Source organism: Lipophrys pholis (genome assembly GCF_963383615.2).
Source record: "Lipophrys pholis genome assembly, chromosome: 4".
Taxonomy (NCBI): domain Eukaryota; kingdom Metazoa; phylum Chordata; class Actinopteri; order Blenniiformes; family Blenniidae; genus Lipophrys; species Lipophrys pholis.
Window position 1 is genome coordinate 377,601 of NC_137637.1, and position 22,780 is coordinate 400,380.

General features: G+C 48.2%; 2 protein-coding genes across 2 annotated transcripts in view; both read left to right on the plus strand.

Annotated features, from left to right (window-relative positions):
* Positions 1-14,794, plus strand: part of mcm2 (minichromosome maintenance complex component 2) — a 16,599-nt gene extending 1,805 nt beyond the window's left edge. Inside the window, exons 2-20 of the mRNA XM_080461282.1 lie at positions 268-455; positions 2,559-2,731; positions 3,498-3,628; positions 3,699-3,837; positions 4,185-4,282; positions 4,982-5,103; positions 5,793-6,000; positions 6,138-6,272; positions 6,342-6,533; positions 7,313-7,406; positions 7,493-7,571; positions 8,645-8,816; positions 8,894-9,020; positions 9,783-9,895; positions 10,278-10,442; positions 10,766-10,840; positions 11,040-11,222; positions 12,761-12,916; positions 13,745-14,794. Coding sequence (XP_080317408.1) covers positions 268-455; positions 2,559-2,731; positions 3,498-3,628; positions 3,699-3,837; positions 4,185-4,282; positions 4,982-5,103; positions 5,793-6,000; positions 6,138-6,272; positions 6,342-6,533; positions 7,313-7,406; positions 7,493-7,571; positions 8,645-8,816; positions 8,894-9,020; positions 9,783-9,895; positions 10,278-10,442; positions 10,766-10,840; positions 11,040-11,222; positions 12,761-12,916; positions 13,745-13,855 — 2,661 coding nt within the window. The 3' untranslated portion in view covers positions 13,856-14,794. The remainder of the gene's footprint in view (positions 1-267; positions 456-2,558; positions 2,732-3,497; positions 3,629-3,698; positions 3,838-4,184; positions 4,283-4,981; positions 5,104-5,792; positions 6,001-6,137; positions 6,273-6,341; positions 6,534-7,312; positions 7,407-7,492; positions 7,572-8,644; positions 8,817-8,893; positions 9,021-9,782; positions 9,896-10,277; positions 10,443-10,765; positions 10,841-11,039; positions 11,223-12,760; positions 12,917-13,744) is intronic.
* A 567-nt stretch (positions 14,795-15,361) lies between these two features.
* The window catches only part of podxl2 (podocalyxin-like 2), a gene marked incomplete at its 5' end in the record, with an annotated part of 28,586 nt that continues 21,167 nt past the window's right edge, over positions 15,362-22,780 (plus strand). The window contains one exon of the mRNA XM_080462293.1: positions 15,362-15,392. Within this exon, the coding sequence (XP_080318419.1) occupies positions 15,362-15,392 (31 nt within the window). The remainder of the gene's footprint in view (positions 15,393-22,780) is intronic.

A 22,780-nucleotide genomic window follows, 5' to 3' on the forward strand; every position in this document is an offset into this window, starting at 1 on the left:
CTGCTACTACTACTGCTACTACTACTACATCTTCACCATCTGTATTAAGAAGAACTGACTTTACAGGTCATTATTATTATTATTTTGACGCTGGAGGAAGCGTTTTGACTCCCGGCGCAGTGGAATAGTAACTCCATTTCAGTTCCTGAGCTCTTCTCCGCCTGCTGACGTGGGCCGAGGTGGTGGTGTTTCATTTGATGGTCTTCATGATTGACCTGCGTCAGCGTCTCTAATCTCTAATCTGTAGTTTGGCCGATGTTCCCTCAGGATTCCTCCGAGTCGTTACACATGGCCACCAGCCCCAGCCGAGCCTCCAGGAGGGGAGAGCTGACCTCCAGCCCCGGCCGGGACCTGCCCCCCTTCGAGGACGAGTCGGAGGGGCTGCTGGGGGAGGGACCTCTGCCTGGCGAGGAGGACGGAGACGGCGAGGACCTGATTGGAGACGGGATGGAGAGGTGAGGAGAAAAAGAGGGGCGGAGTCTGAACAGAGGTTCTACCACTTCATCTCATTTACTCCCCGACGTCCCCATCACACTGTTTTGCCCCCGATACGATCCGATTTTTCAGAATTGAGTATCGGCCGATACCGATACTTTCCCGATCCGATACTCACATTACTATTGCAAATATACTCAATAGTGTATTTTTGGAGGAACTAAGATGTCTGAAGCTAAAAGCACTATTGGCAGAAACTTTGTTTACCTGGAAATTATTGTAAAACTCACTTATTGAATCAGAATTCTTCTCTTTCTCTTTAGTTGTTGTAAACTGAGGAACATCCACACGATGAAGAAATGATCTTTGTCCTCCCTGGTCTTCTCCCAAACCTCCGTCCTCACCTCACTATGAACACGGCTCAACACCAGGCTTCAGGACATGTAGTACACATGCCAGGCCTTTAGGGGCGCTGTGACTCACCAAACACAATAAAAACACAGAAGAAGACAGACCACATAGAAATTTAGAAGTAGACTTCTGCACATAAACACATAAACCACTAATATAACTCTAGTTTTATAGGTCTATGGCCCCGCTCCGCCTGCTTCTAGCTTCTGCAGCTCCACCCGATCTAGTCCCTGATTGTTCTGGTTATTAGGGGACGTTGTGGTTATTAGGGGACGTAGTGGTTATTGGGGACGTAGTGGTTATTAGGGGACGTAGTGGCTATTAGGGGACGTAGTGGCTATTAGGGGACGTAGTGGCTATTAGGAGACGTTGTGGTTATTAGGGGACGTTGTGGTTATTAGGGGACGTAGTGGTTATAAGGGGACGTAGTGGTTATTAGGGGACGTAGTGGTTATTAGGGGACGTAGTGGTTATTAGGGGACGTAGTGGTTATTAGGAGACGTAGTGGTTATTAGGAGACGTTGTGGTTATTAGGGGACGTAGTGGCTATTAGGGGACGTAGTGGTTATTAGGAGACGTTGTGGTTATTAGGGGACGTTGTGGTTATTAGGTGACGTAGTGGTTATTAGGGGACGTAGTGGTTATTAGGGGACGTAGTGGTTATTAGGGGACGTAGTGGTTATTAGGAGACGTAGTGGTTATTAGGGGACGTAGTGGCTATTAGGGGACGTAGTGGTTATTAGGTGACGTTGCGGTTATTAGGGGACTTAGGGGACGTAGTGGTTATTAGGGGACTTAGGGGACGTAGCGGTTATTAGGGGACTTAGGGGACGTAGTGGTTATTAGGGGACGTAGTGGTTATTAGGGGACGTTGCGGTTATTAGGGGACTTAGGGGACGTAGTGGTTATTAGGGGACGTAGTGGTTATTAGGAGACGTTGCGGACCGCGTTTTTTTTTGTTTGGATCGGCGGGGTGATCGGCTGGATTTGCCGATCCCCGATCTCTCACAAATCACTAATATCGGCGCCGATCCGATATCTACCCATCAGATCGGGGCATCCCTAACAAAAACCTTTGAAAGTATTTAATTTAGTTTCTTTTAACCAGTTTTAATCGCAGATGTTCGATTCACTTCACCTGTTTACATGTTTTTGTTTGATTTCATTAAAACAATATGGAGGACTAAATGTGCCAAAAATTAATTGAATATGTCATTAAATAACTTAAATTGGGATTAAATATATTAATGTGTCATTAATTCAATAAAATATACCAATTCATTTTATTTAAAAAAAGAAGCCAACGTGTGATTATTTCATGGTCCAGTGTTGCTTCATGAATTTATTTTATTTGTCAAACTCGTCCCTCAGTTACATTTACTTGATTATTTAATGGTGGACTTAATTAGTCCTCCATAAGATAAAGGATTTGTGTTCCAGCGCCCCCTGCAGGCCGTGTGTCGTCACTGTTAATGTTCGGATGTCGTTCGGATGTCGTTAAACTGGAAGGTTTGGATTAGAGCAGAAATACTTGATTAATACTTTATTATTACTTCATGAACCCCAGAGGTGAATTCTTTAAGGGTCGGGCTTTGAACCTGTGACCTCCAGTTGGTGAGGCCGACGCCTCGCCACTCCTCCGGCGCCCGTTGGTCTGGGGTGGTGTTTGTGGTGGTTTGTGTTTGGGACTGACGGCCTGGCCCCGCCCTCAGGGACTATCGGGCCATCCCCGAGCTGGACCAGTACGAGGTGGAGGGTCTGGACCTGGATGACGAGGACCTGTCGGAGCTGTCGCCCGGCGCGCGCGCCGCCGCCGAGGAGGCCATGAGGAGGCGGGACCGCGAGCAGGGCGTGAGCGGCAGGCTGGGGAGGAGGCTGCTGTACGGTGAGGATGGCGGGCTGCACTGTGGGGCGATTACAACCCGGTCCAGATAAAAACTGACCAATCAGCAGCTTGTCAACAAAATGAATCTCTGATGAGGGGAACAGTCATCAGTCACTTTAATCATGTTTAGCATGTAGCATGTAGCATCACTGGTGTGTGAGCCTGAAACTATATAGCATGTAGCATCACAGGTGTGAGCCTAAAACTATATAGCATGTAGCGTCATTGGTGTGTGAGCCTCAAAGTCTTTAGCACGTAGCATCATTGGTGTGTGAGCCTCAAAGTCTTTAGCACATAGCAAGTAGCATCATTGGTGTGTGAGCCTCAAAGTCTTTAGCACATAGCATGTAGCATGATTGGTGTGTGAGCCTCAAAGTCTTTAGCATGTAGCATCATTGTTGTGTGAGCCTCAAAGTCTTTAGCACGTAGCATGTAGCATCATTGGTGTGTGAGCCTCAAAGTCTTTAGCACATAGCATGTAGCATCATTGGTGTGTGAGCCTCAAAGTCTTTAGCACATAGCATGTAGCATCATTGGTGTGTGAGCCTCAAAGTCTTTAGCACGTAGCATGTAGCATCATTGGTGTGTGAGCCTCAAAGTCTTTAGCACGTAGCATGTAGCATCATTGGTGTGTGAGCCTCAAAGTCTTTAGCACGTAGCATGTAGCATGGCTCAGTTGCATGTTGAGTAGTTAAACTACAAACTCCCCAGGAGGGCGGCTCGGCTCCGACCGGCTGACGAGCTTCTCTGTCTTTCCTTCCTCCAGACAACGAAGACGAAGATGATGAGCGGCCGGCGGCTCGGCGCCGCCGCCTGGCGGAGCGAGCGGCGGAGGGCGTGGTGGACGGCGAGGAGGAGGAGATGATTGAGAGCATCGAGAACCTGGAGGACATGAAGGTGTGTGGCGCTCAGAGACTCTGGACGTGTGTGTGTGTCGGTGTGTGACGGCGTCCTCCTCGCCCTGCAGGGTCACACGGTCCGGGAGTGGGTTTCCATGGCGGCGCCGCGTCTGGAGATCTACCATCGCTTCAAGAACTTCCTGCGGACGCATGTAGACGAGAACGGACACAACGTGTTCAAGGAGAAGATCAGCGACATGTGCAAAGGTGTGTGTGTGTGTGTGTGTGTGTGTGTGTGTGTGTGTGTGTGTGTGTGTGTGTGTGTGTGTGTGTGTGTGTGTGTGTGTGTGTGTGTGTGTGTGTGTGTGTGTGTGTGTGTGTGTGTGTGTGTGTGTGTGTGTGTCTGTGTCTGTGTCTGTGTCTGTGTCTGTGTCTGTGTCTGTGTCTGTGTCTGTGTCTGTGTCTGTGTCTGTGTCTCTGTCTCTGTCTCTGTCTCTGTCTCTGTCTCTGTCTCTGTCTCTGTCTCTGTCTCTGTCTCTGTCTCTGTCTCTGTCTCTGTCTCTCACTGTGTGTGTCTCTCTCTCTCACTGTGTGTGTGTGTGTGTGTGTTCCAGAGAACAAGGAGAGCCTGGTGGTGAACTATGAAGATCTCGCAGCTCGAGAACATGTTCTGGCTTATTTCCTTCCTGAAGCTCCGACTGAGATGCTGAAGGTCAGAATCATTTGATCCAGATGTTCCATCACATTTATTTTATTAGAACCATTCAGACTAGAGCTACACTTGGTAGAGTGCCCTAGGAAACTAGAGCTACGTCAGTAGAGCGACCTATAAAACTAGAGCTACGCTCAGTAGAGCGACCTATAAAACTAGAGCTACGCTCAGTAGAGCGCAACCTTTGCCAACAGCACATCTGTTTACAGAACCAAGTTAGCATCGCTCACATGATAACCGTTAGCTCATCCCGATGCTAACTAGCCTGTCAGGTAGCTACATCACTGTGAGACACTGAGCAGGGAGCGTCTCCATGGCAACAGACGCTGATCTCCTTTGATCGCATCCTGTTTAATTGAACTGAAATTAAATATTTTCAGTTTTGGGGATTTATTTATTTATTTACTTATTTATTTATTTTAGTCGTTAATGTCCTAAAATCTAATGGATTGGTCCTTGATGTTTCATGTAATTCAGGTTAAAGGTTTTTACGAGAAGTTGGTAGAATAGGTCCAAACCGATAAATCAATAACGACACGCAGATGAAAAGAAAAACCCTCTCAGCCAACTTTCATTGGCAAATTTAAAGATACGAGATAATCAGTACTAGTATCAGCAAGTATCTAAAGGTTAGTACTCATACTTTTAAAAAGTAGTATCAGTGCATCCCTGCCAGTAATACTACTTATGTATCCGCAGGTTTTCGACGAGGCGGCGAAGGAAGTCGTTCTCGCCATGTATCCCAAATACGACCGCATCGCCCGCGAGATCCACGTCCGGATCTGCAACCTGCCGCTGGTGGAGGAGATCCGCTCGCTCCGGTAAAGCTCTGGGGACGCTCTGGGGACGCTCTGGGAACGCTCTGGGAACGCTCCGGGGACGCTCTGGGAACGCTCTGGGGGACGCTCTGGGAACGCTCTGGGAACGCTCCGGGGACGCTCTGGGAACGCTCTGGGGGACGCTCTGGGAACGCTCTGGGAACGCTCCGGGGAACCGGCCTCAACCTTCTGGACGCTTCTCATGACCGTTTCCTCCAAAGTCTCTTCAACCACATGAAATCTTCAATTCTAGAACTTTCATCTCAACTTTTTCATGATACTTTCGTATCTTTCCTGTTTTTATTTGTTTATGTAATTTTATAATATACATTAATAATATATTTATGTTGGTATTTAATATATTTATATATTTTTAATTTCTCTCTGGACACAAACCTTTTCTCACTTCTACATGTGACCATGAACTTGATAATGATTCCAGACGCAGGAAATGGAGACGCAGTCCGATACCTGAAGGAATTCACTCTTTGTTTCTAGAAATCTGGTGAACTTCTAGAAACTTCTAGAAACTTCTAGAAACTTCTAGAAACTTTAATGTCGATACTTTTCTACATCCGAGTCTGGATCCTGATCACCTGAACAGACTCGCCCATGGTACAGACTGCAGCGCCCCTAGTGGTCAGATCAGTGCATTGCGGTTAATGTGTGTGTGTGTGTGTGTGTGTGTGCAGGCAGCTCCACCTGAACCAGCTGATCCGGACCAGCGGCGTGGTGAGCAGCTGCACCGGCGTCCTGCCGCAGCTCGCCATGGTCAAGTACAACTGCAACAAGTGCAGCTTCGTCCTCGGGCCGTTCTTTCAGTCGCAGAACCAGGAGGTGAAGCCGGGTTCCTGCCCCGAGTGTCAGTCACAGGGGCCCTTCGAGATCAACATGGAGGAGGTGAGACACACACACACACACACACACACACACACACACACACACACACACACACACACACACACACACACACACACACACACACACACGCCGCCGGTCCAGACAGGACGAGCTCAGTCGTCTTCCTCCCGCTGCAGACGCTGTACCAGAACTACCAGAGGATCACGCTCCAGGAGAGTCCTGGGAAGGTGGCCGCCGGCCGCCTGCCGCGCTCCAAGGACGCCATCCTGCTGGCCGACCTGGTGGACAGCTGCAAGCCCGGCGACGAGATCGTGAGTTTCCTCCTGAGCGTTTCCTCGTGACGCCTCGGTTCAGACCCACTGACCCGCCGCCGCTTTCAGGAGCTGACGGGAATCTACCACAACAACTACGACGGCTCCCTCAACATGGCCAACGGCTTCCCCGTCTTCGCCACCGTCATCCTGGCCAATCACGTCACCCGCCGGGACGAGGGCGTGGCCGTGGCCGAGCTGACCGACGAGGACATCAAGGCCATCGTGGCGCTGTCCAAGGACGAGCGCATCGGGGAGCGGGTGAGACTCAGGCTGAGGAATGAGGAGGACGCTGCGGCGCCAACAACCTAGATCTGTAGAAATACTTTGTGTAGAATATTAGAATATATCTAATCTTAATCCACCTCGTAGCCAGAAATGATTCAGACAGGAAGAGTGGATACAGCCTCAGGGTTACTGGGGTTGTTTAAAGTATGACAGGAACACTGATGCGTTTCCAGACGAGGGACAACCTGGATTATTACTTAAACAAATCCTAATGACTTAAAATATTTAAAAGGTGGTTAAAGCTCACCACATGGAGCTCAGGAGGGACAGTCTGTCCCTGGTCCCTCAGAGGACAGTCTGTCCCTGGTCCCTCAGAGGGACAGTCTGTCCCTGGTCCCTCAGAGGACAGTCTGGAGGTTTTCCCAGGAAACAAGGTTTTGGTTCTGTTACATAAAGCTTCTGCAATTAGAGTATATTATGTATATTATGTATATTATGTATATTATGTACAGGGTTAGAAGTAAGTTCAACTTCAGCCGAAACCCTTCAGTCTTCCTGTTTGTTTGTTTGTTTTTCTTTGTTTTTGCATTTTGTATTTGGTATAAATAAACTATTACTACTACTACTAATATAATAGAATTATACATATATATATGCTAAAATCATATAAGATCATTTATATAAATATATTTGAAATATTTTGTATATAATGTATAGAAATATTTAGTCAAACACCCGTTGGACAGGAAATGGTTGAGGTTTGGACGCGGGCGACGCCCACTGACGTCTCGTTGTCTCGGCTCTGTCTGCAGGTCTTCGCCAGCATGGCGCCGTCCATCTACGGACACGAGGACATCAAGCGAGCGCTGGCCTTGTCCCTGTTCGGAGGAGAGTCCAAGAATCCAGGTGAGGCTCCGCCCCCGAGGCCACGTCTCGCCGCTCCGCCGTCACCTGAGCGCCGCAGCGTTTAACGTCCTCCTGTCGTCCTCCAGGTGGGAAACACAAAGTCCGCGGGGACATCAACGTGCTGCTGTGTGGGGACCCGGGGACGGCCAAGTCCCAGTTCCTCAAGTACGACCACACACACACACACACACACACACACACTGCAGGTTTTCTAAAGTCTGGTGGAGTTTTGAAAAAGTTTCTCCTTAAGAGAAGAATAAATTAGTAAACAGACACGTACAGACTTGGATTTATTTATTTATTTAACATTTAACTGAAGGTGAAAATATTTACGTTTCATATCTGCTAATATTGTTTAACTGTTTCCACAGTGACAACAGACAATTCTATTTCATTCTAGAATGTTTTCACTTCAAATGACAAAACATCTTCTGCTGTTAAAAGTCATTATTTCTGAACGACGGCAAAAAAATAAAGATTTTGTTTTCAAAGGAAAACGGGAGTTTTGAGCAACTTTATTGCTGTGATTGTCCTCACAGCTGACAAAGTGTAAACAGTCGCAAAATAAAAAGTAAATGAGGCTCAGTCGTGCAACAAATTCAGCTTTAACCGGGTTAGGAAGGAACCGGACCAGCAAAATGGCACAAAACTAGAATTTGCAAAATAGAATCTTTTTAGCTACAAATTTGATCAGTGAATATTTTGCCGAGGCGTCGTTTACACTCTGAGGGTCGATTTGTTTTTAACTGGAAAGTTTTAGTTTTTTTTACTTTGAACATTTTTTGGGGGGGAAACGTTGAACAGAAGTCATCGTGATAGTTTTAGTTCCATTGTTTGATCCAGTATTTCAAAATGAGTAAATCACTGTCGAATCACACAGGAGAGGTTGTGCTGGAAAAAAGACGCCAAACTTTCAAATTAAAGCGTCATTAAAGTTGAAAAGTAGTTAAAAAGCCAACGTGACTCCAAAGGGGGAAACAACTTGATGCTTCTGTCTTTTCGTAGTAAAGGTGTTTTCCAGCTGCTCCATCAGTTAGTTAGTTAGTTAGTTAGTTAGTTAGTTCGTGAGTTTCATTAGTGGAGAAGTTTCAGGAATCTCAACTCGCCGCTTCGTCAGAATCCACGTCTGATGTTTCCTTCCCTTTAGTTCAGCGACGTTCCGCTGAGCTGACCGCAGTCTGAACCAGCGGCGGCACAGCCACTTCCTGTTGACCTAAAGCGTTTCCTGTCCGCCTCAGGTACGTGGAGAAGGTGGCGAGCCGCGCCGTCTTCACCACCGGTCAGGGCGCCTCCGCCGTGGGTCTGACCGCCTACGTGCAGCGACACCCGGTGAGCCGCGAGTGGACGCTGGAGGCCGGGGCGCTGGTGCTGGCGGACCGCGGCGTCTGTCTGATCGACGAGTTCGACAAGGTGAGTCGCTCCCGGCGCCGATCGCTTTGATTCTTCACCTTCTGGACGCCGTGTAACCGAAACGCTGCGTCCCACAGATGAACGACTCCGACAGGACCAGCATCCACGAGGCCATGGAGCAGCAGAGCATCTCCATCTCCAAGGCCGGCATCGTCACCTCGCTGCAGGCCAGATGCACCGTCATCGCCGCCTCCAACCCCATCGGTACGGTAAACGGTCCAAAGCCGTCGGTACGGTAAACGGTCCAAAGCCGTCGGTACGGTGAACGGTCCAAAGCCGTCGGTACGGTAAACGGTCCAAAGCCGTCGGTACGGTGAACGGTCCAAAGCCGTCGGTACGGTGAACGGTCCAAAGCCGTCGGTACGGTAAACGGTCCAAAGCCGTCGGTACGGTAAACGGTCCAAAGCCGTCGGTACGGTGAACGGTCCAAAGCCGTCGGTACGGTAAACAGTCCAACCCAACGATAGTGAACAGTGGGACGTCGTCAGTACGGTAATCTTTCTAACCCCGTCGGTACGGTGAACGGTGGGGCGCCGTCAGACGGGTCAGATACAGGAAGTCGACCTGATCCGGTGAAACGATCTGAACTAAAAGGTTCAAAGACATAAAACGTGAATAACTTCAGACTATTTGAATCGGTGTCCGTCGGTGTTGATATGCAGCCGCCGCAGCTTGATGGTTTTTATTATTGAACCTTTCATACACGCTTTCCTTTCCGTTTATCAGTCGCACGTTTTCACATATTCAACAATAAACCAGAGAGAAAAATAAGATCAAACGTTTCGCTTCACTCAACCTGGACCAGCTGAAGACGGAACAAGTGAAGAAATCCGTGTTCTAACATTGGAGCTCCTTCGTTCTAGATCATCATCAGATATTTCTGGTGATGAAACTTTGATGATGAAACTTTTGAGACAAACGGCGAAAAGTTTCAGTTTGAGGATTGTGTGAAATGTTTGTTGTCAGGCGGCCGGTACGACCCCTCGCTGACCTTCGCTGAGAACGTGGATCTGACCGAGCCCATCGTGTCGCGTTTCGACGTGCTGTGTGTGGTGCGAGACACCGTGGACCTGGTGCAGGTGGGCACACACACACACACACACACACACTCTGCAGGTGGTCCCGTCGGGGTTCAGAGCAGCTCCATGGATAAATCTACTTCCTGTTGGAGGAAGAGCAGATTCCCCAGGAGCCTCTGCAGAGTGTTGAACCTCAGAGCTCCACTGTGAGGGAAAAGGTTAATTAGTTATTGAGTTAATTAAAAGGTTTTATCCTGGATAAATGAATGACTGCCTTTCAAATTTTAAACATCAAAGTGCATAAAATGTACAAATGTATTTATATCAGCTGTAAGGTGGTCAAACTGATCGTCTTCAAACTGTTTCGTTCATCTTCTTTTTGTCATGACTCTAAACTGAAATGTGGATTTTCCAATGAGTGAATCTGTCTCCTCCGCTGCAGGACGAGATGCTCGCTCGCTTCGTGGTCGGCTCCCACATCAAGCATCACCCCGGCAACAAGGAAGGGGGCGTGGCCCTGGAGGAGGTGGTCCTGCCCAACTCGTCCGACGTGCCGCCGATCCCCCAGGAGCTGCTGAGGAAGTACATCATCTACGCCAAAGAGCGGGTACGAGCAGGAAGGCTCACTGAATCACGGGAAAAATACCATTTTCATTCGCTTATTTTATCGAGAAGAATGTCGTCATAGTTTCCAGATGAAGTCTGAGAAGAAGTGAGGCAGAGCAACAGAAGCTCATCAAATAGTTTTTTTTAATCAAGAGATAATTGTTATAAAGCAAAACTCGGGTCAGCTCGTGTCCTGGCCTTTGGTAGTCGAGCGAATCGGGGGAAAGACGAGACAATTCCTGGAATTCGACTAAATTCCCATGAAGTTTGACTCATTTGAAGTGTGAAGCACCAAAACGATGTGAGCGGTTTGTTTGTGTTCAGGTTCACCCCAAACTGAACCAGATGGATCAGGACAAAGTGGCTCGGATCTACAGCGACCTGCGCAAAGAGTCCATGGTGAGATCCTCGCCTCCAGTCACAACCAGAAATCAGTCAAACTGAGGAACACTGACCTCATTGCAGCGTCATAGGGTTCTAGTAGAGGTGCTCCATCTCATTCAAGTCAGGAACCTTCGTCTGTCTGAGCAGCAGAATCTGCAGGAATGATGTTTTCTCCTGAAGCCTCGGTGTGGATGTAATCCCTCGTCTCCAACAGGCCACCGGCAGCATCCCCATCACGGTGCGACACATCGAGTCCATGATCCGCATGGCCGAGGCGCACGCCAAGATACACCTGAGGGACTACGTGCTGGAGGACGACGTCAACATGGCCATCAGGGTGATGCTGGAGAGCTTCATCGACACGCAGAAGTTCAGCGTCATGAGGAGCATGAGGAAGGTCAGTGTGGGAACAACCAGGAGGAAGGTCAGTGTGGGAACAACCAGGAGGAAGGTCAGTGTGGGAACAACCTGGAGGAAGGTCAGTGTGGGAACAACCAGGAGGAAGGTCAGTGTGGGAACAACCTGGTGGGAACAACCAGGAGGGAACAACCTGGAGGAAGGTCAGTGTGGGAACAACCAGGAGGAAGGTCAGTGTGGGAACAACCAGGAGGAAGGTCAGTGTGGGAACAACCAGGAGGAAGGTCAGTGTGGGAACAACCAGGAGGAAGGTCAGTGTGGGAACAACCAGGAGGAAGGTCAGTGTGGGAACAACCAGGAAGAAGGTCAGTGTGGGAACAACCTGGTGGGAACAACCAGGAGGGAACAACCTGGAGGAAGGTCAGTGTGGGAACAACCAGGAGGAAGGTCAGTGTGGGAACAACCAGGAGGAAGGTCAGTGTGGGAACAACCAGGAGGAAGGTCAGTGTGGGAACAACCAGGAGGAAGGTCAGTGTGGGAACAACCAGGAAGAAGGTCAGTGTGGGAACAACCAGGAGAAAGGTCAGTGTGGGAACAACCAGGAGGAAGGTCAGTGTGGGAACAACCAGGTGGGAACAACCAGGAGGAAGGTCAGTGTGGGAACAACCAGGTGGGAACAACCAGGTGGGAACAACCTGGAGGAAGGTCAGTGTGGGAACAACCAGGTGGGAACAACCAGGAGGGAACAACCTGGAGGAAGGTCAGTGTGGGAACAACCAGGAGGAAGGTCAGTGTGGGAACAACCTGGAGGAAGGTCAGTGTGGGAACAACCTGGAGGAAGGTCAGTGTGGGAACAACCTGGAGGAAGGTCAGTGTGGGAACAACCTGGAGGAAGGTCAGTGTGGGAACAACCAGGAGGAAGGTCAGTGTGGGAACAACCAGGAGGAAGGTCAGTGTGGGAACAACCAGGAGGAAGGTCAGTGTGGGAACAACCAGGTGGGAACAACCTGGAGGAAGGTCAGTGTGGGAACAACCAGGAGGAAGGTCAGTGTGGGAACAACCAGGAGGAAGGTCAGTGTGGGAACAACCTGGAGGAAGGTCAGTGTGGGAACAACCAGGAGGAAGGTCAGACGTTGTAGTGATTTAATCCTCCATAAATGTTTCTGGTTAAAATGTGATGATCTGAGGCTTGTTGAGTTGAAGTCACTGATGAAGTGTGTGTCTGTCTCTGTGTCTCTGTGTCTCTCTGTCTCTGTCTCTGTCTCTCTCTCTCTGTCTCTGTGTCTCTCTCTCTGTCTCTGTGTCTCTGTCTCTGTGTCTCTCTCTCTGTCTCTGTGTCTCTGTGTCTCTCTCTCTGTCTCTGTGTCTCTCTCTCTGTCTCTGTGTCTCTCTCTCTGTCTCTGTGTCTCTCTCTCTGTCTCTGTGTCTCTCTCTGTGTCTCTCTCTCTGTCTCTGTGTCTCTCTGTCTCTGTGTCTCTCTCTCTGTGTCTCTCTGTCTCTGTCTCTGTGTCTCTTTCTCTGTGTCTCTCTGTGTCTCTCTGTCTCTGTCTCTGTCTCTGTGTCTGTGTCGGTGTGCAGACATTTGCTCGCTACCTGGCCTTCAGACGGGATAACAACGAGCTGCTGCTCTTCATCCTGAAGCAGCTGGTGGCTGAGCAGGTGACGTACCAGAGGAACCGCTACGGCGTCCAGAACGACGTGATCGAGATCGCCGAGAAGGATCTGCATGAAAAGGTACGAGGTGGAGGGTTTGGAGGTGAAGGTTGGAGGTGAAGGGTTTGGAGGTGAAGGGTTTGGAGGTGAAGGGTAGACGAGGGCAGGTGAAGGGTTTGGAGGTGAAGGGTAGACGAGGGCAGGTGAAGGTTGGAGGTGAAGGGTTTGGAGGTGAAGGGTAGACGAGGGCGGGTGAAGGGTTTGGAGGTGAAGGGTAGACGAGGGCAGGTGAAGGGTTTGGAGGTGAAGGGTAGACGAGGGCAGGTGAAGGTTGGAGGTGAAGGGTAGACGAGGGCAGGTGAAGGGTTTGGAGGTGAAGGGTAGACGAGGGCAGGTGGAGGTTGGAGGTGAAGGGTAGACGAGGGCAGGTGAAGGTTGGAGGTGAAGGGTAGACGAGGGCGGGTGGAGGTTGGAGGTGAAGGGTAGACGAGGGCAGGTGAAGGGTTTGGAGGTGAAGGGTAGACGAGGGCGGGTGAAGGTTGGAGGTGAAGGGTAGACGAGGGCGGGTGGAGGTTGGAGGTGAAGGTTGGAGCATCAATGGAGATAAGCACAATAAAGAAATGAAACTTTCAGTGTCATTAACATTAAAACATGAGATTTTAAATATGAAGGATCAAACGATGTAGTTCTCTCGTTGGGCCACTAGTCGGAGCATTTCTGTAAAGTTCCACCTCGGGAGGCGGTTTTAAAAAGTTTGTGTTTTCAGGGTCTCTAACCACCGTTGTCATGGAAACAAAACCTATTTTTACTTTAAAACCTTGAACCATCTGATCCGACGTCGGTACTGAATGTGAGAACTTCAAACTGGTTCTGATCTCTGCTCTTCCTCCTCCTCCTCTTCCTCTCCAGGCGCGACAGATCAACATCCACAACCTGTCGGCGTTTTATGACAGCGAGCTTTTCCTCTCCAACAAGTTCAGCCACGACAAGAAGAAACACCTGATCCAGCAGCAGTTCTAGGACCAAGCTTCAGGACTTGAGCTGCTTCTGGTCTGGATCCAGAACCTTCTGGTCTGGATCCAGAACCTTCTGGTCTGGATCCAGAACCTTCTGGTCTGGATCCAGAACCTTCTGGCGTGGATCCAGAACCATCTGGCGTGGATCCAGAACCATCTGGCGTGGATCCAGAACCTTCCGGTCTGGATCCAGAACCATCTGGCCTGGATCCAGAACCTTCCATGTTTAAAATGTTGATGTGAAGAGACGTCGGTTCCTCTGGTCGGTTCTCGTTCCTCCGTCGGCTGATTGTAAATAAATGTACATGTTGTTGTTCAGAGTGTTTCTTCCTGTTTGTTTTCTTTTGTTTTGGAAATAAAGATGTTTGTTATTCTGGTTGGGTTCTGCTCCGTCTCGGTAACAGTTTGTCTGAATTATTAAATTAGACTTTAACTTGTTACAGGAGAAAATAACAGAGAAAAAGAAAAAGATCAACATTTTAATATTAAAGTCAAGTCCTTGATTTATCTCACAATAATACAGTGAAACGCTTCGAGTCCATGTTCTGCTCAGGAATATGGAATATTCTTCTATAGAATATAAAATAGATCAAATTTATTGCAAATGATCCAGTCATGAAGATATTTCTATTTTACTCCCACCACAGTTTGGCTCTTGGCTTCAGTCTGAGGTGAATTTCTCCAGTTTGATTGATGGAATAAAGATGAGGTAGAGTTCTTCTCTTTTAACTTAATATTTATGAGAAACTTCTTCGTAGTACAAAAAGCTTTAAAGATCTTTCACACGTGTACGGATATCTAGTACCAAAGTGTCACAAGAGAAAACTACAAACCTGAAGTCTAATTTATGTTATCATGGAAAGTAAGATTTGTTTTTTTTGTTACTTATATAATGTGACGCCACTGAAAATGGAAATAAAGTAAAGTTCCTGGGAAAACATTCAATAGAATGATTGATTCAATGTAAACTACTGTAGTTTTTCTGTGACGTGTAGAAATGAAGTGCAGATTTGAATAGAAACTGTGTTTTCCAGCAGCACGTGAAGGCGGCGCTGCAGCGGCCTCCAGTGGCCGGACGAGGAACAGCAGGCAGCTGCCAGGAGGCGTCGGTGGTGCAGCGGATCAGATCCGAGACTGGCGGCACACACACTCTCTTACCACACACACACACACACACACACACACACACACACACACACACACCTGCTGTCAGTCCGTCTGCACGCCGCCGGTTATCACTCACACGCAGCGGGCTGGAGGCGTGCACGACGCGGCCATGAGCGCGACGTTTCCCCGGCGGCCTGAGTCCTCATCCGGCCAGCATCTGCAGCGGAGCGCAGCCTGATCAGACCCACCGGGGGGGAGGAGGAGGAAGAAGAGGAAGAGGAGGAAGAGGAGGAAGAGGAGGAAGAGGAGGAAGAGGAGGAAGAGGAGGAAGAGGAGGAAGAGGAGGAGGCAGCAGTCTGAGCCACCGTGCGTCCGGAGCGCAGCAGGCAGCACTGCAGCAGACATGCCGGGCCTGATGCTCGTCACCCTGACCGGTGAGTCCCACACACACACACACACACACACACACACACACACACACACACACACACACACACACACACACACACACACACACACACACACACACACACTCGACTCGGCAGACACGTTTAGAATAAGTAAGGTAAATAAGTCAGTGTGTCATTATTGCAGCAAATAGAAAATATCAGGCAGAAACCAGGATGAAGGTTTTTAATGCTGCGGGGTGTGTGTGTGTGTGTGTGTGTGTGTGTGTGTGTGTGTGTGTGTGTGTGTGTGTGTGTGTGTGTGTGTGTGTGTGTGTGTGTGTGTGTGTGTGTGTGTGTGTGTGTGTGTGTGTGTGTGTGTGTGTGTGTGTGTGTGTTGGTGGTGTGTGAGGAGGTTGCAGGCCGCAGTGCACTGAAATTAAAGCAGATACTCACACCCACACACACACACACACACACACACACACACACACACACACACACACACACACACACACACACACACACAGCAGCTGCTGGGTAACAGACATGACAGGAAGCATCATCCTCTTCATCACCAGCTTTTGAGGATGAAGGTTTCCTGCAGGTGTTCGGCTGTTTGCATGTTCTCCCTGTGGAGCAGAGTACTCTGATTACTTACTGTCGTCCGCTCTGATCGACACCCAGACTTGATGAACTGGTAACGAAGATAGAGAATCTTAATTGTCCATATATGTTCTGTAAATGTGGGAGAAACGTGTTGAATATAATCCCTCCTTTAATCTGAGAAATGACTCAAATCCACCAAATGAATGAAGATTCTGACTTTATTGTTTCAGCCTTTAAATTCCTTCAGTTTTCAGCTCGGCGGCGGCGGCGGGAAGCAATTTCCATTTATTGTGATCTGTCAAGGAGTAATCTTTATCTGGCAGGTGCAGAACAGGTCACTGACATTGTTCTTGTCCAGAAAATATATTCGTAGATTCGTTCATCTGGAAATGGCGGCAATTTTAATCCTGAAAATAGACGTTTTCTGCACTTAAAGGCAATTTTCTAGTTTGGCTTATTACATATAACAACTACTGTTCCTGAGAAGAAAATTTAGCTGTAAAGTAAAGACCTAGAACTCTTCTTCTTCTTCTTCCTCTTCTTCCTCTTCTTCTTCTTCTTCTTCTTCTTCTTCTTCTTCTTCTTCTTCTTCTTCTTCTTCTTCTTCTTCTTCTTCTTCTTCTTCTTCTTCTTCTTCTTCTTCTTCCTCTTCTTCCTCTTCTTCCTCTTCTTCCTCTTCTTCCTCCTCCTCCTCCTCCTCCTCCTCCTCCTATTTTTAAACTATTTTTAGTTTTTAAAAGTGATTTCCTGGATTTCACCATATAATCTAAAATCGAGATTTAAAAATCTTAATTCAAGATGTTATTTATCAAGTGAACTTTACTTACTGCGTGGACGGATACTTTCTCTAGTTTTAAGTAATTTTCTTCTCAGATTAAGGCTCCGTTTACACCACAACAAATTCCAGTGTATCCACAGAACTTTCTTCACTTTTGGGGGGTCCGTTTACACGGTACCAGTGTTCTGATCCACTGTATCCACAAAGTTTTTAATCCGGCTCCCAAAGTGGAAAGATTCTTTCACGGTGCAAATCCCTCCTGCAGAGGCTGATGGAGGCTCCAGAGCCTGTTACTGCTCACCCCCCCCCCCCCCCCCCCCCCTCCTGCAGAGGCTGATGGAGGCTACAGAGCCTGTTACTGCTCACCCCCCCCCCCCCTGCAGAGACTGATGGAGGCTCCAGAGCCTGTTACTGCTCATCCCCCCCCCCCCCCCCCGCTCACCCAGTTGTAAACAAACATGGCGGCCGCGTAGCGGTACGACCCGCAGTGGTACGACCCGTAGTGGTACGACCCGTAGAGGTACGACCCGTAGCGGTACGACCCGTAGCGGTACGACCCGTAGTGGTACGACCCGTAGTGGTACGACCCGTAGCGGTACGACCCGTAGTGGTACGACCCGTAGTGGTACGACCCGCGGTCCATATTCTAGTTTTCTCCTCCAGATCAGTAGTTTAATAGTTGAGACTCTCCCTGATATCATCCGGTTCCTCATCAGTCCACTAGGATGTCAGGTTCTCTCCATTTTCTTCACCTTTATAGTGTTTTGTTCTCTGCACACGTCTGTGTAGTTTCATTACAAAATCAAGCAACAGCGCCCTCCAGTGGCCCGGCAGACTAACCACATCGTTGTGTGTGTGTCTGCTGCTGCAGTGGAAACACTCTCCTTTTTTTTAGCGGATTAGGTGGTGTCACGTGAAACGTTGCCGTGGAAACAGGACCTCAGTGTTTAGATTTCATATTTGGGCCACTCCTTTGAGCAGTGCAGCATTTCAGCCGTCTGGAGGGAGACGTTTGGTTTTCAGGATGTTTTGTTTTCATGTTTTGTTTTCATGACGTTTAGTTTTCAGTTTCGATCTTCGTGTAAATGGATCTAAAACGCTACGAACATTTTGCGGTTTTACTTGAAAAGCCTCAACGTTTCTCTGATTTTGTTTCTTGGATTCAGTTTGAGACGAAATACTAAAGTTTCTGTAGAAATAAAAATCAGTTAACTCTTTTTCTTTGAAGTTAAAAACACTTAAGTTTCATTTCCGCTGCACTTTGCCTTAAATCTTTAGTAGAACCTTAAATAGAACCCTCCGCCTGGTCTGGACGCTGAGGTTTAACTGTGTCTCAGCTGGCGGGGTGGGGGGTGGGGTGATTGTGTGGGGGGGGGGGGGGGGGGGGGGGGGGGGGGGGGGGGGGGGGGGGGGGGGGTGATTGTGTGGGGGGGGGGGGGGGGCTTGGGCTTCCGGGGGCGTCCCAGTCTGACATAAGCGGATCTGACGGGAGGCCGGAGGTCAGAGGTCGGGGGGTTTTGCGTCGATCCCCCTGGAACGGAACGTCCACGGCAGAGGAGGAGGATGTCGTGTGAACTGGAGCGTTCTGCAGAGTGACACCTCTAGCCCCGCCCACATGACAACGCCGTTTCGTGTCACCATTGTTTTTGTCCGATCGTCCACAAGGCGCCGTGTTTAGGAGCCTGAAAACAGTTTTTAGGTTTTTTTAAACGTGTTCCAGAGTGGAGAAGATTGAAAACACCACCTTGGTTTTGATGTATGTTGTGGCCCCGCCTCTTGCCCTATAACTCCGCCTCCCTCTCTGTGACGTCACTTAACAACGACCTGCTGCAGGTGGCGCTGCAGAAGCTGCTGATGCTCGTCGCTTTAATGAGGCGAGACGTTAGATTTGTTCACGCTCCGTGTCTTCTTCTCTGGTTCTGCTGTATTTCTGTGGCCGCGTTACAGCGCCACCTACAGGCCCGGTATATGTACTACATGATGTTTCCTTGTGGACGGGAAACTTTCAGAACCACCAGGAGAAGGAAGAAGGTTTTGACTCTGGAAAATGTCTTCAGTGTGTTTTTGAGAACGATCAGGTGATCAGTGCCGTCGCTGGAGGGGGGGGCTGAAGAGGAAGTCACTCAGCCCCCCCTTGCACAATCAGAGCCCCCCTCTACTGTGGAAGTTGCAGCAATGATCCACAGCTTACAGAACCTTCTCATTCCAAACAGCAGCGTCCAGCTGCTGCTGAATCAGAATCTACTGCAGAGAAACCGGCTTTTACTGACGCTGCTGAGGAAAATGGGTTTTTCTCCGCAGCAGTTCTGACTGAGGGTCTCGGGTTCATCTCAGAGTGAACAACTTTTCTTTTTCCTTGGTTCCCGGTGTGTTCCTGTCGGGATTCCGGATCCTTCCGCCTGCCTCCGGTACCGGCTCCGTGTCGTTTGATGCAGGATGAGTCAGCAGATCACAGCAGCAGGAGACGGAGGTTTCCCTCTGAACAACTCAGACTGACTGATGGAAGTTCACACGAGGACTTCTGGGTTCTTCCCATGCAAATGAGAAATACTTCATTTTAGGGACGTCCCCATCACACTGTTTTGCCCCCGATAACGATCCGATTTTTCAGAATTGAGTATCGGCCGATACCGATACTTTCCCGATCCGATACTCACATTACTATTGCAAATATACTCAATAGTGTATTTTTGGAGCGACTAAGATGTCTGAAGCTAAAAGCACTATTGGCAGAAACTTTGTTTACCTGGAAATTATTGTAAAACTCACTTATTGAATCAGAATTCTTCTCTTTCTCTTTGGTTGTTGTTGTAAACTGAGGAACATCCACACGATGAAGAAATGATCTTTGTCCTCCCTGGTCTTCTCCCAAACCTCCGTCCTCACCTCACTATGAACACGGCTCAACACCAGGCTTCAGGACATGTAGTACACATGCCAGGCCTTTAGGGGCGCTGTGACTCACCAAACACAATAGAAAAGCAGAAGAAGACAGACCACATAGAAATTTAGAAGTAGACTTCTGCACTTAAACACATAAACCACTAATATAACTCTAGTTTTATAGGTCTATGGCCCCGCTCCGCCTGCTTCTAGCTTCTGCAGCTCCACCCGATCTAGTCCCTGATTGTTCTGGTTATTAGGGGACGTTGTGGTTATTAGGTGACGTAGTGGTTATTAGGTGACGTAGTGGTTATTAGGAGACGTAGTGGTTATTAGGAGACGTAGTGGTTATTAGGAGACGTAGTGGTTATTAGGTGACGTTGTGGTTATTAGGTGACGTAGTGGTTATTAGGAGACGTAGTGGTTATTAGGTGACGTAGTGGCTATTAGGTGACGTTGTGGTTATTAGGTGACGTAGTGGTTATTAGGAGACGTAGTGGTTATTAGGAGACGTAGTGGTTATTAGGTGACGTTGTGGTTATTAGGTGACGTAGTGGTTATTAGGGGACGTAGTGGTTATTAGGTGACGTAGTGGTTATTAGGTGACGTTGTGGTTATTAGGGGACGTAGTGGTTATTAGGTGACGTAGTGGTTATTAGGTGACGTGGTTATTAGGGGACGTAGTGGTTATTAGGTGACGTTGTGGTTATTAGGTGACGTAGTGGTTATTAGGTGACGTAGTGGTTATTAGGTGACGTAGTGGTTATTAGGAGACGTAGTGGTTATTAGGTGACGTAGTGGCTATTTGGTTATTAGGTGACGTAGTGGTTATTAGGGGACGTAGTGGTTATTAGGGGACGTAGTGGTTATTAGGGGACGTTGTGGTTATTAGGTGACGTAGTGGTTATTAGGGGACGTAGTGGTTATTAGGGGACGTAGTGGTTATTAGGAGACGTAGTGGTTATTAGGAGACGTAGTGGTTATTAGGTGACGTTGTGGTTATTAGGTGACGTAGTGTTTATTAGGGGACGTTGTGGTTATTAGGTGACGTAGTGGTTATTAGGGGACGTAGTGGTTATTAGGTGACGTAGTGGTTATTAGGGGACGTAGTGGTTATTAGGTGACGTAGTGGTTATTAGGTGACGTTGTGGTTATTAGGTGACGTAGTGGTTATTAGGTGACGTAGTGGTTATTAGGGGACGTTGTGGTTATTAGGTGACGTAGTGGTTATTAGGGGACGTAGTGGTTATTAGGTGACGTAGTGGTTATTAGGGGACGTAGTGGTTATTAGGTGACGTTTTGGTTATTAGGGGACGTAGTGGTTATTAGGTGACGTAGTGGTTATTAGGTGACGTAGTGGTTATTAGGGGACGTTGTGGTTATTAGGTGACGTAGTGGTTATTAGGTGACGTAGTGGTTATTAGGGGACGTTGTGGTTATTAGGTGACGTTGTGGTTATTAGGGGACGTAGTGGTTATTAGGTGACGTTGTGGTTATTAGGTGACGTAGTGGTTATTAGGTGACGTAGTGGTTATTAGGTGACGTAGTGGCTATTAGGGGACGTTGTGGTTATTAGGTGACGTAGTGGCTATTAGGGGACGTAGTGGTTATTAGGTGACGTAGTGGCTATTAGGGGACGTTGTGGTTATTAGGTGACGTAGTGGCTATTAGGTGACGTAGTGGTTATTAGGTGACGTTGTGGTTATTAGGTGACGTAGTGGTTATTAGGTGACGTAGTGGTTATTAGGTGACGTTGTGGTTATTAGGTGACGTTGTGGTTATTAGGGGACGTAGTGGTTATTAGGTGACGTAGTGGTTATTAGGTGACGTAGTGGCTATTAGGGGACGTAGTGGCTATTAGGTGACGTAGTGGTTATTAGGTGACGTAGTGGTTATTAGGTGACGTAGTGGTTATTAGGGGACGTTGCGGACCGCGTTTTGTTTTTTTAGCTCGACGGGGTGATCGGCTGGATTTGCCGATCACCGATCACTCACAAATCACTAATATCGGCCCCGATCCGATATCTACCGATCGGATCGGGACATCCCTACTTCATTTATTTGTTTTGTGTTTCGATATTTAAGGCGCTTTTCCACTTTTCCAACTCGTCTCAGCTTCGTTCGTTTTCCATGAGAATCTCGTACCACCGCGGTGTGGGCGGAGTCACCTGAGCTTTTCCCCGTCGTGCACAACTCATCACCTTGATATGATGCGGAGCGAACATCCATTGATATCAGCTCAAATAATCAAATAAATAGTTTATATTTTTATATATTTATTAATAATATTACAAAACGTGGAATGTTACGATGGTGCCTCACTGTCCGGTGTTTCGGTTTCACTGGTGCCCCTGCTAACTGGTGACTTCTGCCAGCAGCCGTTAGCAGCAGCTGATGTTAAGATAAGACAAACAAACGCTACGATACTTTAAACTTTAATAGAAATGTGGTTAAACAGCGTTCTCCAGGAGAGATACGGGTTCTGGTCGGGTTTATAACATCTGCTGTGAAAAGGAGACGTTGGAGGAAGAAGGTCACCAGTTAACAGGGAAACCAGTTAATCCTAAACACCGGTGGTATCGTGGAGGAAACAAGCCTTCCCAGCCCGTCTCACTTTAGCTTCTCCAGCGTGTCTTTGATGGTTTTCCTGAGCGGGAGAATCTCTCAGTGAGTCGCTCAGCGTTTCCTCGACCAGAACAGTTTCCTCTCGGGCGTTCGGCGCCGTAACGCCGCCGCGTCAGGAATGTCTCCGGTGAGATGAATAAAGCTGCATCAGTTCTAGCAGAGCACATTTCAAACTCTCCTCAGGCTTTTCAGGATGCTGCTTTATCTTTTTCCTGAAGCCTGAGAGGACGAGTGGAGGTCGTTCAGCCAATCATCAAAACGATCAATCGTTCCGTATTCCCAATAAATCTGGACCTGCTGCCTGTTTTTGTCTGAGTTGAGTCACAGACATAGTTTCTAACGTCACGCCGCCTGGGTAACCACTCTTATGTGTTTTGAACATTTCTATTGTCATTTTAATAAACAAGGACTTTTATTTTGAAGGACTTTGTGGCTTTTCAATGTATTGACTAGCGGTGAATGGCGCCACAGTGTTCTCACGAGCGGCAGGTCGTGATGTCATCCAGACGGAGGGAGAAAAGTCCTTTTAACTACACTTTTT